General features: G+C 41.9%; 1 protein-coding gene across 2 annotated transcripts in view; it reads right to left on the reverse strand.

Moving 5' to 3' along the window:
* The window catches only part of arfgef1 (ADP-ribosylation factor guanine nucleotide-exchange factor 1 (brefeldin A-inhibited)), a 327,463-nt gene that overhangs the window by 126,488 nt on the left and 181,800 nt on the right, over positions 1–19,175 (reverse strand). For both annotated transcript variants that reach the window (XM_068031959.1, XM_068031958.1), the window contains 3 exons: positions 9,526–9,731; positions 9,326–9,410; positions 7,764–7,929 (listed from right to left, as the gene is read on the reverse strand). In XM_068031959.1, coding sequence (XP_067888060.1) covers positions 7,764–7,929; positions 9,326–9,410; positions 9,526–9,731 — 457 coding nt within the window. The remainder of the gene's footprint in view (positions 1–7,763; positions 7,930–9,325; positions 9,411–9,525; positions 9,732–19,175) is intronic.

Raw genomic sequence — 19,175 nt, forward strand, 5'->3', positions numbered from 1 at the left:
GAAACTCATTGGGTTTCATTGTTCCATTTTCTAGAACTTTTTTCATGGCACGGTGTCATGTTGAATGCCAATAGCTCATGTATTCCACATGAATGCTAACATCCACGTTGATACTGTTGGCATAACTGGTAAGTTTATTAATAGTTCATTACTGGGAATTAATAGTCAAAACGAATTCTACTTTCAGAGAAGCGCATCAAAAATATCCTGCTGGATAAACAATGCAATAAATATGATTTGCTAAAGCTGTGAATGTGATGAGAATATAAAACATACATATGGAAAATAGTGTAAAAAATGTTTCAATATATTACAGCAGTAGGCAAGATATTGGTAAATCAATACCACTTTAATTGTAACCATTTACTGCACATCTTTCCAATAAAAGCTACTGAAAGGATAGGTATGAGAGTGGATGAAAAGGAGGGAGTGGTATTTACAATCAACAACTTAAATTTATATAGCGCCTTTAGTGTAATAAAAGGCTTCAAGGCACTTAGCAGGAGCGTTATAAAACAAAGTATGACACTGAGCCACATAAGGAGATATTAGGTCAGATGACCAAAAGCTTGGCCGAAGAGCTGGTTTTAAGGAGTGTCTTAAAGGAGGAGAGCGAGGCAGGGAGGTTCAGGGAGGGAATTCCAGAGTTTGGGGCCTAGGCAACCGAAGGTGCGGCTACTGATGGTAGGGATGCTCAAGAAGCCAGAATTAGAGGAGCACAGGTATCTCAGAGGATTGTGGGGCTGGAGAAGGTTACAGAGATAGGGAGGGGTGAGGCCATGGAGGGATGCGAAAAGAATGAGAATTTTAAATAATAAAATTAAGGCATTTCTTGATTGGGAGCCAATGTAGGCCAGTGAGCATAGGGGTGATAGGGGAACTGGACTTGGTTAAGACACAGACAGCAGAGTTTTGGATGACCTCACGTTTACAGAAAGCAGAATGTGGGTGACCACCCTCGGGTGTGTTGGAATAGTCAAGTCTGGAGGTAAGGAAGTCATTAATGAAGGTTTCAGCACCAGACGAGCTGAGACAGGAGTGAAGTCGGGTGATGTAACGGAGGTGAAACTAGGCAATAAACAATATAGAATACTCTCATTTATGTACCTATACTTAGTTTTAAAAAAATTGTATTTAAGATTCTTCTTTTTAAGAGACATTTTAAATCTGACTTGCAACTTCAGGTCTCCAGATGCTGATGTCTAGCTGATGTCACAGAGTCAGATGTCCTCGAATCAGAGTCAGATGTCCTCAAGCAGCTCCATAGAAACATACATAAGCATCTTCTCTGGGCTTTGAATTGTGACTGTGACAAATCCAGCTTGGGAGAATTCACTATAAGCTGACTGCACTACAATTATGCAAATTTTCTGGTGTAGAGCCTACTTAGAATTTTTCTTTCCCATCGGAGCACATGCTAAAACAATACTACTCAGTAAGGATCATGCAGGAGGAAGCAACGGTCTGTAGAAAGGAGGCCAATAAAACAAATTCCATTTTATTTATAAATACACATGATGAGGATTCATTTACTGATCATCTTTCAATAATGATAATTGCCAGCGACTGCAGTTAAAATATACAAGACACAGATGTAAAAACCCTCATGTAATGAGGAAGTTGGATGTTAGATTATCAAAAAAAACTAATTTCCTGTTTTACTTATTCAGCCTCTACATACAAAGAGCTATACCAAATAGCATCCATAAGACTACACATTAAAACCAGTTATGGAAACCCGAATTACAATAGTGCCTTTCGATGGAAAAATATGAAGTGATGGATCATACTTCAGCAACTGGGTGGGACTGTTCTCACCTGGTTCCATTTTGAGCTCTCCAATTGTAGCCAGAATATTCATCCTTGGTCCCTTTCTATATTTCATCTACATGCTGCCCCAAGCCAACATCACGCGAAAGCACAGTGTTAGTTTTCACATATATGCTGACAACGCCTAGCTCTACCTCACCACCACCTCACTCAACTCCTCCACTGTTACTAAGTTATCAGAATGCTTATCTGACATTCAATACTAGATGAGCAGAAATTTCCTCCAATTAAGTTTAGTTTAGTTTAGAGATACAGCACTGAAACAGGCCCTTCAGCCCACCGAGTCTGTGCCGACCATCAACTACCCATTTATACTAATCCTACACTAATCCCATATTCCTACCACATCCCCACCTGTCCCTATATTTCCCTACCACCCACCTATACTAGGGGCAATTTATAATGGCCAATTTACCTACCAACCTGTAAGTCTTTTGGCCTGTGGAAGGAAACCGGAGCACCCGGAGAAAACCCACGCAGACACAGGGAGAACTTGCAAACTCCACACAGGCAGTTCCCAGAATTGAACCCGGGTCGCTGGAGCTGTGAGGCTGCGGTGCTAACCACTGCGCCGCCCATAAATATTGGGAACACTGAAGCTTTTGTTCTCAGTTCCTGCTCCAAACTCCGCTCCCTAGCTACCGACTACAACCCTCATCTTGGCAACAGTCTGAGACTAATAACTGTTTTTTTTGGAACCTTGGCGTCATATTTGGCCCCGGGATGAGCTTCTGACCCCACTTTCGTACCATCATTCAGACTGTTCACTTCCACAACATTGACTGACTTAACCACGTCTCATCTGCTGAATCTCTCATTCATGCCTTTGCTACCTCTAGACCTGACTATTCCAATGCACTCCTGATTGGTCTTGCACATTCGACCCTCCATTAATTTGAGGCCATCCAAAACTCTGCGGCCCGAATCTTAACTCGCACTAAGTTCAGTTCACCTATCACCCATGTGCTTGCTGACCTAAAAACAAGAAATGCTGGAAATACTCAGCAGGTCTGGCAACATGCTGAGTATTTCCAGCATTTCTTGTTTTTATTTCAGATTTCCAGCATCCGCAGTATTTTGCTTTTATGCTTGCTGACCTGGACTGGCTCCCGGTCAAGCAACATGTTGATTTTAAAATTCTCATCCTCATTTTCAAATTCCTCTATGGCCTCACTCCTCCTTATCTCTGTAATCTCCACCAGCCCCACAATCCTATGAAATATCTGTGCTCGTCTAATACTGGCCACTTGAGCATCCCTGATTTTAATTGCTCCACCATTGGTGGCCGTATCTTCAATTGCTTAGGCGACAAGCTCTGGAATGCCCTCCCAATACCTCCTCCACCTTTCTACCTCACTGTCCCCCTTTAAGATACTCCTTAAAACCTACCTCTTTGATCAAGCTTTTGGTCAACTGATCTAATATCTCCTTATGTGACTTGGTATCATATTTTGTTTTATAATGCTCCTGTGAAGTGCCTGGAGATGTTTTATTATGTTAAAACATTATATAAATTTAAGTTGTTGCTGATTTCATCATTTAAGAGATACTCAGACACAATGCTGGCAACGACTGTGGGCATCACTATAGCCCTGTTCATATTGAGCCTACTGAAGTGTTTGTATAGTCCACTAGCCTTTATGCCAAAATAGGAAAAACAAATGGAAGCTCGTGAGTTCAAGAGAGGGAACAGCGATATCCTGGAGCATATCAACGTTACAAATGAGGTGGTGTTGGAGGTTTTGAAGCGCATTAAGGTGGATAAATCCTCAGGGCCTGACCAGGTGTATCCTTGGATGCTATGGGAAGCAAGGGAGGAGATCGCTGGGGCCCTGGCAGAGATTTTTGTGTCATCGTTAGCCACAGGTGAGGTACCGGAAGACTGGAGGATAGCAAATGTTGTGCCTTTACTTAAGAAGGGCAGCAAGGATAAGTCAGGGAACTACAGGCCAGTGAGCCTTACATCAGTGGTGGGAATGTTATTGGAAGAGATTCTGAGAGACAGGATTTATATGCATCTGGAAAGGCATGGTCTGATTAGGGATAATGGCTTTGTGCGTGGGAAATCACGTCTCACGAATTTGATTGAGTTTTTCGAGGAGGTGACCAAGAGGATTGACGAGGGCAGGGCGGTGGACGTTGTCTACATGGACTTTAGCAAGGCCTTTGACAAGGTCCCTTATGGTAGGCTGGTCCGGAAGGTTCGGACACATGGGATCCAGGGTGAGCTAGCAAATTGGATACAAACTTGGCTTGGTGATAGGAGGCAGAGGGTGGTAGTGGAGGGTTGTTTTTCAGATTGAAGGCCAGTGACCAGTGGTGTGCTGCAGGGATCGGTGCTGGGCCCTCTGTTGTTTGTCATATATATTAATGACTTGGATGTGCATGTAAGGGGCATGATTAGTAAGTTTGCAGATGACACCAAAATTGGTGGTATACTGGACAGTGAAGAAGGTTGTTTAAGGTTACAACAAGATATAGATCAACTGGGAAAGAGGGCAAGGGACTGGCAAATGGAATTTAACACAGACAAGTGCGAAGTGATGCATTTTGGGAAGTTAAACCAGGGCAAGACATATACAGTGAATGGCAGGGCCCTGGGGAGTGTTGTTGAGCAGAGAAACCTTGGGGTGCAAGTACATAGTTCCCTGGAAGTAGGAACACAGGTAGACAGGGTGGTGAAGGGTATGGCATGCTTGCCTTCATTGGCCGAGGCATTGAGTACAAGAGTTGGGACGTTATGTTACAGTTGTACATAACGTTGGTTAGGCCGCACTTGGAGTACTGTGTGCAGTTTTGGTCGCCGCACTACAGGAAAGATGTGATTAAGCTAGAGAGAGTGCAGAAAAGATTCACAAGGATGTTGCCTGGTTTGGAGGGCGTGAGTTATGAAGAGAGCTTGGACAGGCTGGGTCTGTTTCCCTGGAGCGAAGGAGGCTGAGAGGGGACATGATAGAAGTATATAAAATTATGAGAGGCATAGATAGGGTAGATAGCCAGAGTCTGTTTCCCATGGTAGGGGTGACTAAAACTAGGAGGGCATAGATTTAAGGTGAGAGGGAGGAGGTTTAAAGGGGATCAAAGGGGTACATTTTTCACACAAAGAATAGTGGGTATCTGGAATGAGCTGGCAGAGGAGATGGTGGAGGCAGGAACAGTAGCAACATTTAAGAGGCATCTGGACAGGCATAGAGGGATATGGAATTAATGCAGGCAGGTGGGATTAGTATAGATAGGCATTATGGTCAGCATGGACACTGTAGGCCGAAGGGCCTGTTTCTATGCTGTACAACTCTATGACTCTAAAGAATATGTACAAGTATTAAGACTTAGATCTCATACTAACTTCGGTTCAGAAGGTTCTAACATTAATTGGTTAGAACATAAGTTAAATTCTAAGTGATAGTTAATTGCCAAATGAAAGATTTAATCTTTCAAGACACCTTCCTTGAATCTGGATACTATGGGGCATTTTTCAAACAAATATCTTACTGCTGAGTTGGGTTTTTTACACTATTAATGTATTAATACTGGTTGGATTCATGACATTCCGATTGCTAATTCATTCAGTTTAAGTTATCTAATAAAAGAATTTGGAAACAGGGATACATTCACAAGTGAGCACTTATTATACTCATTTCCCAGTCAGATCTCAATTATCAGGACAAAATTCTGCATATTCAGTATGCAAAGGCTTAACTCCCAGGACAACAAACAGTATTCTTTTCAAAGGTGAGCCATCAGCTTGAGCTGTTCATTTTGCATCATTTTCCTCCAGGTGCAAGCTTCTTTTGGGCTACACAACGATGCATTGAAGTGTCAACTGCTTAATCAACCCAGAAGGCTGTTATTTGCAATCCATAACATTTTATGCTGCTGTCAAAAATGACACATTGTTGTCAACTCACTCAGCATAATACAGACATGTAGCGTAGTGTACATTAATGATTTAGAAGTGAATATAGGAAATATGATCAGTAAGTTCGCAGATAACACGAGAATTGGTGGTGTCGTAAATAGTGAGGAGGAAAGCCTTAGATTACAGGAAGATACAGATGGGCTGGTAAGATGGGCAGAGCAGTGGCAAGTGAATTTAATCCTGAGAAGTGTGAGGTGATGCATTTTCAGAGAACTAACATGGCAAGGGAATATACAATGGATGGTAGGACCCTAGGAAGTGCAGAGGGACCTTGGTGTACTTGTCCGCAGATCACTGAAGGCAGCAGCACAGGTAGATAAGGTGGTTTGGAAGGCATATGGGATACTTGCCTTTATTAGTCGAGGCACAGAATCTATGAGAAGGGAGGTTATGATGGAGCTGTATAAAATGCTAGTTAGGCCACAGCTGGATTACTGTGTACAGTTCTGGTCACCACACTATAGGAAGGATGTGATTGCACTGGAGAGGGTGCACAGGAGATTCACCAGGATGTTGGGCTGGAGCATTTCAGCTATGAAGAGAGACTGGATAGACTAGGGTTGTTTTCCTTCGAGGAGAGAAGGCTGAGGGGGGACCTGATTGAGGTATACAAAATTATGAGGGGCATAGATAGGGCAGATAGGAATAAACTTTTTCCCTTAGCAGAGGTGTCAATAACCAGAGGGCATAGATTTGAGGTAAGGGGCAGGAGGTTTAGAAGGGATTTGAAGAAAAAAAACATTCACCTAGAGGGTGGTTGGAATCTTGAACACACTGCCTGAAGGGGTGGTAGAAGCAGGAACCCTCACAACATTTAACTGGTATTTAGATGAGCACTTGAAACACCATAGCATACAACGCAATGGACCAAGTGCTGGAAAATGGGATTAAAACAGATAGGCGCTTGATGGCCAGCATAGACGCGATGGGCGGTATAGACACGATGGGCCGAAGGGCCTGTTTCTGTGCTGTATAACTCTATGACTATATGACTGTGAAAAGCACAAAGGCTCTGCCCTCATCTTTGACAGCCACATCAGAGACATTTAAGCCATACCTTGTGGAACAATGCACTGAGACATCGGAGCAGAGTTTTCCTTTTATTCCCTCATGGGATGAGAGCATCACTGGCAAGGCCAGCATTTGTTACACATCCCTAATAAACCTGGAGTGTGTCGCAGTGGAAACATGCTAGGCCCAGTACCCAAAGGTTAGTGGATCAAACCCGCTCTCTGCTAGAAGCCAGGTAAACCTTTGAGCCGGCACAGGCATGATGGGCCTGCTTCTGTACTATGTTTCTATGAAGATGGCACAGCCCTTGATTGACTGGAACCATCCGAGCCTGACCAACTCAGTGGGTAGAGATCTCATTTTTTTTACATCTCCAAGCCAGCCTGGTAAATGAAGTCAGGCTAACTTGAGATTATAGTGAGTAAATATAGGGTTGAAAACTATGTTTAAAGAGAAAACATGTTCCATCTTTGTTGTTTTCAATGACAAGGCATGCAGGGAAACACATATTCTATTTGCTCATCGATCTTTTGTAAAAAAAAACACTTAGGTTCAAACCCTGGTAAGATTGCTCCATAAATTAAATATATATATATATATCTTGCTCTCTATATAGATATGTTTATTTAATATATATATATATATATATATATATATATATATATATATATATATTTTAAATAAACATATCTATATAGAGAGCAAGATAGAGATATATATACCATGTGTGTGTGTGTGTGTGTGTGTGTGTATCTGTGTAAATATATATGAGAGAGAGAGAGAAACATTCCCTGCATCATACTTTCATTTATCAAAATGTTGGACAGGAAAATAATGCACTCTGGATTGTAGGGGACAGGAGCAACTGGCGACATGGAAGCCAAGAAAATATCTAGTGTAAAAGCTGAAAGCTTGCCAATTAATTTCGGAGAGAAACTTTCTAATGAAAGACACAGTCACAATAGCAGTATCATTTAGCAGGGAAAGTCAAAGCTTAACTTACTCTGTTTGGAGGATTTGATTGTTAGCTCTTTTGTCTCCTTCATTGAAATTTTCTTTCCTGCTATTTCATCATAGATAGCTGATAGATATTCTTCAGGTAGATCTTTGCTGTCATTGATTCCTCTATTCATCTTAATATACTGATCTTTTGTCATTTTATTCTTCACCTTTTTTAATGAACATAAAAGAATAATTTAAATTCCATTTTACTGAAGTCTTGCTTGTAAAACATACCAATCGAAGACTATGGTACTTGCCGAATGACTATTATCCGAACATGATTCAAATATTTGGATCAAGCACTGCTCCTGATGGCTCATTAGTATGGTACTGAGCCATACAGGACAGGAAGGTCCATAGTTCAATTCCATGTATGCATCGAGTTAACTAATATCCTTCAGGCCACGAGCAGAGACTCCACAATTCTCTTTAGTGTTCCTTAGGCTAACAGAATGGAGGGGAGAGGGTGGGGTGGGGAGGGAGAGGAGCAAATAAAAAGTAGGCCAACCTTTCTTGTTATCCAGTAAGATCCTGCTTTGGGGCAAAGAGTGGAGCGAGAGATAGAGCGCGCAAGAGGAACAAAGAAAATATACTTGTATGTGGGGAACGGGGTTGGGTGGGGGGGGGGGGGGGGTGGTGGAGAAAAAGAAAGAGAAATCAACATTTGAGCTCAGTTGTAGTATCCTCAGGATTGAACATCATATGAACACTGTCTAAGCTCATAAGAAAGAGCCATTTGGTTGAGGCAACTGAAGAGCTGGCAGTGACTTTTGAATCACTTTGCAGCATGAATCCGTGCTATAGAGAGAGCAGCAGAGTAAATCCGGGGAAAAAATTTGGAATGGCTTTATGATGGTACCACCAAACATTCTTGAGGTTGCATTGCTCAAAGTTTCGAGTCTAATTGTGAAGAAGTCAATAAAAAAACACTTGGGTGTAATTATTACTGTATACATTTCACACCACACAAATGCCAATGATCATCTCCAACAAGTGAGTCTCACCACCTATCCCTGACAATTTAATGGCATTACTATTGCCAACGTTCCCTACTTTCAACATCCTGGGGGCCACCATTAAACAGAAACTCAATTACTTTTCTTTTTAACGTTAGATTAAAGCTGGTATATGTTTTGCACAGATACAATTAAATACAAATGATCTTTGGACAGTTTTACTTTAATTCATGAAATTCAAATCGTTGATGAATGTTTAATGATTTCCCTCCCCCCTCACACTACATATTTTGATGAGATCCTTCAATATGACACATTTAGCAAAGTGTAAGATTAAAAAGAGCAGCATAAAAATAGGGCAAGGAAGCAACATTCACAATTCAATTAAATATAGCTACGTTGGTTTATAAATTTAAATAAAAATAATATGTAATATTGATTTCTTGAAGAGATTCACAGCTTAACTACTAAAATGCTGAGAAAACTAACCAAAGGTTTTAAAACCTAGCTGGTATTAAATTTTATAGTGCTATAATATTGCTACAATTTTGAATCATCCCAAAATACTTCTTAAAAACTAGTATTTTCTTATTTACATGTGCCTTACCTGTGAGCTATGAAGATCTGTTGTCAACATTATGATGGAATACGCTAAAACATAAGCTGTGTCTGCACTAGCAAAAAGTGTTTGTCTGAAGAAAGAAATATAAAAGTTTACAATTTCAAGAGCAGCCTTGCTCAACATAACCAATTTATTTGTGCGATAAAAACACATTGCATTGTACATACTCAAAAGTTCTAACTTACCCTTGGTTACACTCCAGATATCTGGCTGCAAATTTTTCCATTAATCTATCAATTTTCTGAGCTTCTCCTGGGAGACGGAACCCCTCCAGAAACATACGGAGAGCGGAGACAAAATCTTTTGATGAGAAGTCCAACTGGTCCACATAGGCATACATAACCTCTTTATTAAACTTGTCATTATCTCCTACATATTCACCCACTTGTGTCTAAAAAAAAATAACAGCTTAAATTATTGTTCAATACAGAAGTCCACATCAGTAATAAAAACATTTTTGTGCTTTGCAGAGATAGATTTCTAAGCAGAAGGTAGTTTTTCTCCATATTTGGCTTGATCACAATCTTTGGCCAGAAGTGCCAAGTGGATAATTTATCTTAACCTCCTCCTGAGATCCCCACCATCACAAATACCAGTTGTCAGCCAATTTGACTCACTCCACAGAATATCAAGAAATGCCTGAGGGCACTGAATACAGCAAAGGCAGGCTGTTGTCCCCAACAACATCCCAGCTGTGGTGCTCAAGACTTGTGCTGCAGAACTAGCTGCACCCCTAGCCAAGCTGTTCCAGTTAAGCTGCAATAGTGACATCTACTCGACAATATGTCCACAAAAAGCAGCACAAATCCACTCTGGCCAATTACCGCCCCATCAGTCTACTCTAAATTTTCAGCAAAGGGATGGAAGGTGCTGGTGACAATGCTATCCAATGGCACTTAGTCACCAATAACCTGCTCACTGATGCTCAATTTGGGTTACGCCAGGACCATTCAACTCCAGATCTCATTACAGCCTTGGTTCAAGCATGGACAAAAGAAATGAATTCCAGAGACGAGCTGAAAGTGACTGCCCTTGGCATTAAGGTGTCACCAAGGAGTCCTTGCGAAATTGAAGTTGATGGGGATCAGGAGGCAAACTCTCCAATGCCTGGAGTTAACCAAGCACAAAGGAAGATGGTTGTGGCTGTTGGAGTTAATTATCTCAGCTCAGGACATCGCTCCAGGACTTCCTCAGGGCAGTGTCCTAGATCTAACCATCATCAGCTGTTTCACCAATGACCTTCCCTCCATCATAAGGTCAGAAGTGGGGATGTTTGCCAATGCTTGCACAGTATTTAGTTCTTTTCACAACTCCTCAGATAATGAGGCAGTCCATGCCTGCATGCAGCAAGACCAGGACAACATTAAAGCTTGGGCGAATAAGCAGCAGGTAACATCAGCATCATACAAGTGCCAGGTAATAACTGCCAACAAGAGAGAATCTAGCCAAGTCCCCTTGACATTAAATGATACTGCTATTGTGAATGTGTATCGTAGGACTTTCATAACTGCTTCTGTTGTTGAATATAACCTTATCACTTCTATCCACCTCGAGAAGTAATCAATGATGATTATGTAGGACTTTCTATTGAACATGAATAAATCCATACCATTGCCAAGGTCTGGTCGGAAAATAAGCAGTTAACAGAGGTTAATGCTGTTCTCGTCTTTGTATTACAAAGATTGGGCAGTTCTGGATCACATTTTCAACGTCTTTGGATATTCCTGGCCACCACACTGATGATTGTGCCCTTGCTCTGCACTTCATTATTCCCATATGACCTTGATGTAGACGTTCCAAGATATCCAATCTAAGTGAACTGGGAATAACGAGCCTGTCATTATAAACTAGCAAATTGATGTGTGAAGTATTTTTTATATTCATAGAAAGTTTGTATCCTCTTCCCACTAGGATGCTCTTGTGGCCACCCTCGTGTACAATACTGCTTAGACGAATACATTCTTCATCGCTTTTTTGGGCATGATGAATTTCTTGCAGTTTCTGTATGCTTGCTGGCCAGTTTTGTGCAGCATACTTCCAATATGACTATCTCATCCACAAAATTCACAACTTGCTGTGTCAGATGGTCCACCATCGCTCTTGATAGTGCATCAGCGGACATTTGCATCTTTCCCTGGAAATATACTGTCTCATACGTACAGCTCAATCTTAAACGGAATTTTTGGATTCTTGGAGGCATTTTTGCAATCTCCTTTTCATCTAACAAAGATACCAAAGGTTTATCGCCTGTCGCGATGACAACTCTCAAGCCAACAATATAATCAGAAAATTTCTCACATGCCCATGCGACGGCAAGTGCTTCTTTTTCAATTACCGCATATCTTGTCTCTGTCTCCAACAGAGCTCTAGATGCGTAGTATATTGGTCTGCGAGAGCCATGAGGTTGCTCCTGGAAAAGGTCTGCTTTTAATCCCATAGAGGAGGCGTCAGCAGCTATCATTGTTGGGAGCGTAGGGCTATAGTGTGCCAAGATATCCGGCAATATAAGCATTTTGTTAATCTTCTGGAATGCTTGTTCTTGATGTGAACTCCAATACCACACTTGATCTTTTTTGAGAAGTTGTCTTAGTGGTTCTGTTACCTGCACTAAATGAGGTAGAAATTTGGCTAACTGATTCACCATTTCAAGGAATCTTTGGAGCTGCTGAATGGAAGTAGGAGTAGGGAATTCTGTAATGGGTTGCGTCTTTTGTGGGTCCACCATTATAACTTTACTGCTCACCATGTGTTCTAAAAATGGATTGATGTCTTGGAGAATTTGCACTACTCGTTCAGTGTTAGCCCTGCTTCTTGAAGTCATTGTAGAACCGCTCAAACTCTTTGGTCATGTTCCTCTTATGAAAACTAACTCCCTTGAGCCCTTCTACGATGTTTGGCATAGACCTCTGGAAGATCTCTGGTGTGGAAGTTCTCAAATGGTAACCCATTGAAACAAAACTTCCCGAATGGGGTTATAAATGTGGTTAGTAATCTTGAGGTCTCACCCAAGGGTACCTGCCAAAACTCACTATTGGCATCGAGTTTGATAAACATGACGCTCTGAAACAATTTTGCCAAGCTGTCATCTACTGTGGACATTGGAGAATTTTGTGTGCCACTCCTTTGTTAAGCTGCACTAAATCCACACAGATACTAAGAGTATCATTATGTTTTGGGACTGGAACCATAGCCAAACACCACTCTGTTGGTGTTTTAACAGGGGAAATGACTCCCATCCTGGTCATCTCTTCCAACTGGTCTTGAACTTGGTTCATCAACAGGGGAGCTATCTTCCTGGGTGTAAAGATACACATTGGCCTGGCATCTTTTAAGTGCGTTTCTGTACTCTGTCCCAAGTCTTCCGAGAACTGTGAAAAGTTTCAGATAGTCTGCTTGAAAGCGACTGTTCACCTGTGGCTGGTTGACTTCATCAATCTTCTTGATCAGATGCAGGCCTAAGCATGCTTTTTTGCTTAGGAGGGAAAATTCTTGATTTTGCAAGATGTATAGGGTTTCCATAATTTATCTCCCTCTATACTGAAGAGTTGTTTGAAACTTACCCTTCACTTTTAGTTGGGTCCCACCTGGACCATGCAACTGTGTAGGGAATGCCTCATCAACCTCTTGGTCTGACAGGACTGTGACACTAGCACCTGCGCCCATTTTGAAATTCGTTAGGTGTCCATTTACATAAATGCCTGTTGCCCAAAAACCTTGATTTGGGTCATTAATTTCTCCTAGGCAATCTCCTGGTTGCTCTTGTGCTGGAAGTCGGTGCACTTCATTCACCACTGCGCTTTACGATTTTGTGCGAAGAGGTCTCACGTGGCACATTTTTCCGTAATAGCCTGTCTTTTTACAGTTGAAACATTCCACTCTATGAGCAGGACACTGCTCCAGTCTGTGGGTCTTCCTGGTTCCACAGCGCTGGCACGGTTCCCACTATCATGCACCTCCTCACCTGTGTGTGTCTTGGTCTCTATAGATTGCCTCTCCGTCTTTGGCTTCAAGAACTGTACAGTTATGGGATTTCTTCTAATCCAAGGCTTCTGTCCACAAAATGGCTTTGTTTTGGTCTTTGGACTTCTGCCCGTTGTACGATCTGAATTGCCTTCAAGTATAAGGTCATCTTTCAACTGTAAGAGATCTGAGCAAGACTCATATTCCGACAAATATTCAGTCCTCATCAACTCTGCCTTAAATTCTCCATATTCACATCCCTTAACCAATCTGGACAGATCATTTATAAAAGAATCTATGGATTCGCCCATCTTCTGGACAAGCTTGTTAAATTTTGCTCTTTCCAGAATTTTGTTACTGCGCAAATTGAAATATTTGTCAAAGCCTTGTAGCACATCCTCAAATTTATCAGAAGCCTCATTTATCCCATGCCTCACAATCAGGTCATCCACAATTGCACCCATAGAGTATAAAAGGGTATTTATTTGTTCTGCTTCTGATTTAGAATGCAGCTGGGAAGCAATCCTAAATTGTAGAAATCTTTTTCTGCATAAGGACCAATTTTGTACCTGATTGGGTCCTTCCTGATCGTGGAAGCTTTCAGGCATTCTGAATTTTGAATCCATTCGGTTTGTTTAGACTTAATACGTTTTTTTTCTTTTTTAAACCGCTCTGTTTTAATGGAGGTGTTAGAGCTCTTTCTGGGAGTTCCCGCGCTTTTTCTCCATGGTCTGGTTAAGTAGTGGCTGCCAACTCCACCCAACTCCCGATTCGCCTTTTCGCTAGAAATCAACCTCTTTCCCCGGTTTTTTTTCAACCTAGTGTGCCGTTAGTCAACAATGGCCCTTTTGAAAAAAATCTCACCCAATCCTGGACCGTCACCCGGCACTGTGACTCAGTACCTGATCGCTGGACCTGAATGCTTTGTTGCAGACCATCATGCTTCTGCGGTGCAGTCTGAATGCCTGCACAGCTGACTCACCGACGGCGTCTTCTTCGTTACAGAGCAGCTCTGGAGTTCTTTGCAGTTCCCCGATGAGATCTGCCGTTCTCTTGGCGCTACTTCATGAGCTAAGGCATTCTCAGTGCTTTCTGGTCATTTTAACCGCTGCCACCAAATTGTGTGTTGTTGTAGTAGTAACGTAGTTAGGGCGTTACAGATAAATCTCGGAGTCTAGATTAGGTCAACTAAAGTCTTTTATTACTTATACATCTCTATTTACACTCTGCTCAAAACTCTCTAGCTAGCATCTTTCATGCTGCTTCTCTCTCCTTCCAAAGCCCATTACCATGTGACTATTACATCACTATGGTGGCAGGGGTTGTTCTCATTGTTTCCAACATTAACCCTTTCAGGTACTTATACTACTACTACTCCCTCCTGATTGGATACCACTGTCACCGGTTCTGGTGGGCCTCTCCTGTTGGTGGGACAGGACATATATAGGGATGGTGAAGTAGTAGTCTGGGACATTGGCGGTCAGATATGATTGTGAGTATGATGTCAGGCTGTTGTTTTGACTAGGCTGTGGGACAACTCTTCCAATTGTGGCACAAGTCCCCAGACGTTAGTGAAAAGAACTTTGCAGGGTGGACTGGGTATACCTTTCACATTTTCGATGCCTAGGTTTTATATTTATTCAAGTGTGTCCGCCCATTTCACCAGTCTGAAGTTTGTTACTATCCTTCTCACTGTTTACTCCAAGATCCATGTCATTTGCAAACTTTGAAATTATGCCCAAAATACGTAACGGCAGGTCATTAATGTATATCAAAAGAACAGGTTATTAACACTGACTCCTGATGGACACCACAACAAGCTTCTCCAGTCTGAAAAAAAACTGTTTATTACGATCTGCTTTCTGTCCCTTAGTCAATTTCATATCCATGCATACACTACACTGCCTCTTTAATTTTATGGGATTCACTTTTGCGAACAAGTCTACCATGTATATTAACAAGTCTTTGACAAACACCTTTTGAAAATCCATACATCCAACTGCTCTGTCTTCAGCAACCTTCTCTGTTACATCATTCAAGTAATGTATCAGGTTAGTCAAACATGTTTTTCCTTTTACAAAATATGACATTCATTAATTGACCCACACGTTTCCAAGGGGCAATTAATTTTGTCCCAGATTATTGTCTCTACAAGTTTCCCCACAACTGACATTAAGCCAACTGACCTACAATTGCCAGGTTTATCCCTCTCGCCATTTTTGAACAGGGTACATCATCTGTGATCCTCTGGTTCTCTGACAGCACTCCAATATCTAACGAGGAGTGGAAGATTGTTCAAAGAGGCTCCACAATTTCCACCCTTACTTGCCTTAGCAACCTACAATGTATCTGTATCCCATCAGAGCAAAGTGACTTTTCAACTTTTGAGCATTGCCATCCCTTTAACTAATTCCTCTCTGTCTATTTTTATCCTCCCAAATGTTTCTACTACCTCCTCCTTTGCTGTGACATGGGCGGTATCCTCTTTAGTGAAGAGGAATGCAAAGTAATTTTGTTCCTACTATGCCCTCTACTTCTACCAAAAAAAATCTCCTTTTTGGTCCTGAATCAACCCCATGTTTCCTTTGACTACCCTTACACTAGGTCTTATGTTTATAAAAGACTTCTGGGTTCCCTTTTATGTTCCCTAGTAATCTATTCTCATGCACTCTTTACCTCCTTATTTCCTTTTTCAGTTTTCCCCTGTACTTATTGTATTCAGCTTGGTTCTCTACTGAAACATGAACCTTACACTGATCATAAGCCTTTGTTTTTGGTTTCATTTTCATCTCTATATCTTGAGTCAATGGGTGGTTGATGTTCGGCACAGACTCGGTGGGCCGAAGGGCCTGTTTCAGTGCTGTATCTCTAATCTAATCTAATCATCCAGGGAGATCTAGTTTTGCATGCGCTTCCTTTCCCCCTCTTGATAATGTGACTACTCTCTACCTGAACTGCCTCATTAGAAGGTCGCTCTGCTCATTTACTGTTTTACTTTCCAATCTTTATTTAACTCCAATCCACCTTGGCCAAATTCCTTCCCAACTCAATGAAATTATTCCTCCTCCAGTTGAGTGGTTTCTATTTGATTTTTTACTTGTCCTTTTCCATGGTTAGCATAAGTCTAATGATATTGTGATCACTGCTTACCAAATGTTCCCCAACTAAAAAATGCTCCATTTGCCCCCTGGAACTAGATCCAGCACTGCTTCCTTCCTCTTTGGGCTGGAAACATATTGATCAGGAAAGTTCTCTTGTGCACATTTCAGGAATTCCTCCCCCTCTTTGCCCTTTACACTGTTATTTTCTCAGTCTATTCGGATAAATATCACTCCTCTAAAATCTTTCTGCAATTTGCTCCTCTATCTCGTTCCCACTATTTGATTACTGTTATGACCAAGGCGGGAATAATACACTGTTAATTCAATCCCACTATGGACAGGTCATAGCCTATCAAATAAATTTTCCCACCTACTGACAAATAGCCAAATTAAACACTGTATTTTTCCCCCAGAATAAAGCACACCAAACCAGGTTTGTTTAAACATTAACTATTTAATAGAAAAGAAATAATAGGTTTTAACTACTAATGAGATAAATCTACATATGAAAAACCCCTTATTCCCTTCACCCGCATGCACACAAAGAACAGTACAGCACAGGAACAGGCCATTCGGCCCTCCAAGCCTGCGCCGATCTTGATGCCTGCCGAAACTAACACCTTCTGCACTTCCGGGGCCTATATCCCTCTATTCCCTTCCTATTCATATATATGTCAAGATGTCTCTTAAAAGTCGCTATCGTATCTGCTTCCACCACCTCCCCTGGCAGCAAGTTCCAGGCACTCACCACCCTCTGTGTAAAAAACATGCCTCGCACATCCCCTCTAAACTTTGCCCCTCTCACCTTAAACCTATGTCCCCTAGTAACTGACTCTTCCACCCTGGGAAAAAGCTTCTGACTATCCACTCTGTCCATGCCGCTCATAACTTTGTAAACCTCTATCATGTCGCCCCTCCACCTCCGTCGTTCCAGTGAAAACAATCCGAGTTTTTCCAACCTCTCCTCGTAGCTAATGCCCTCCAGACCAGGCAACATCCTGTTAAACCTCCTCTGTACCCTCTCCAAAGCCTCCACGTCCTTCTGGTAGTGTGGCGACCAGAATTGCACGCAATATTCTAAGTGTGGCCTAACTCAGGTTCTGTACAGCTGCAACATGACTTGCCAATTTTTATACTCTATGCCCCGACCGATGAAGGCAAGCATGCCGTATGCCTTCTTGACTACCTTATCCACCTGCGTTGCCACTTTCAGTGACCTGTGGACCTGTACGCCCAGATCTCTCTGCCTGTCAATACTCCTAAGGGTTCTGCCATTTACTGTATACCTCCCACCTGCATTAGACCTTCCAAAATGCATTACCTCACATTTGTCCGGATTAAACTCAATCTGCCATTTCTCCGCCCAAGTCTCCAACCGATCTATATCCTGCTGTATCCTCTGACAATCCTCATCATTATCTGCAACTCCACCAACCTTTCTGTCGTCCGCAAACTTACTAATCAGACCAGCTACATTTTCCTCCAAATCATTTATATATACTACAAACAGCAAAGGTCCCAGCACTGATCCCTGCGGAACACCACTAGTCACATCCCTCCATTCAGAAAAACACCCATCCACTGTTACCCTCTGTCTTCTGTGACTGAGCCAGTTCTGTATCCATCTTGCCAGCTCACCTCTGATCCCGTGTGACTTCACCTTTTGCACCAGTCTGCCATGCGGGAGCTTGTCAAAGGCTTTACTAAAGTCCATATAGACAACATCCACCGCCCTTCCCTCATCAATCATCTTTGTCACTTCCTCAAAAAACTCAATCAAATTAGTAAGACATGACCTCCCCTTCACAAAACCATGCTGTCTCTCACTAATAAGTTCGTTTGTTTCCAAATGGGAGTAAATCCTGTCCCGAAAAATCCTCTCTAATAATTTCCCTACCACTGACGTAAGGCTCACCGGCCTATAATTTCCTGGATTACCCTTACCACCCTTCTTAAACAAAGGAACAACATTGGCTATTCTCCAGTCCTCTGGGACCTCACCTGTAGCCAATGAGGATGCAAAGATTTCTGTCAAGGCCCCAGCAATTTCTTCCCTTGCCTCCCTTAGTATTCTGGGGTAGATCCCATCAAGCCCTGGGGACTTATCTACCTTAATGCTTTGCAAGACACCCAACACCTCCTCCTTTTTGATAATGAGATGACTGAGACTATCTACACTCCCTTCCCTAGGCTCATCATCCACCAAGTCCTTCTCCTTGGTGAATACTGATGCAAAGTATTCATTTAGCACCTCACCCATTTCCTCTGGCTCCACGCATAGATACCCTTCTCTGTCCTTGAGTGGGCCAACCCTTTCCCTAGTTACCCTCTTGCTCTTTATATACGTATAAAAAGCCTTGGGATTTTCCTTAATCCTGTTTGCCAATGACTTTTCATGACCCCTTTTAGCCCTCCTAACTCCTTGCTTAAGTTCCTTCCTACTGTCTTTATATTCCTCAAGTACTTCATCTGTTCCTAGCCTTCCAGCCCTTACAAATACTTCCTTTTTCTTTTTGACGAGGCTCACAATATCCCGTGTTATCCAAACTTCCCAAAACTTGCCAGACTTGTCTTTCTTCCTCACAGGAACATGCTGGTCCTGGATTCTAATCAGCTGACGTTTGAAAGACTCCCACATGTCAGATTTTTTTTTTTTTAACTGGTTAACTAGGGAAAAAGGATTTTTGGTTTATAGCTATTTCTTAGGAATAGAAGGAATAATAAAATATAATTGAATTTATCATGTTCTGGTAGGATGTTTTCGGTACAGTGAG

Source organism: Heterodontus francisci, chromosome 5 (assembly GCF_036365525.1).
Source record: "Heterodontus francisci isolate sHetFra1 chromosome 5, sHetFra1.hap1, whole genome shotgun sequence".
NCBI lineage: Eukaryota > Metazoa > Chordata > Chondrichthyes > Heterodontiformes > Heterodontidae > Heterodontus > Heterodontus francisci.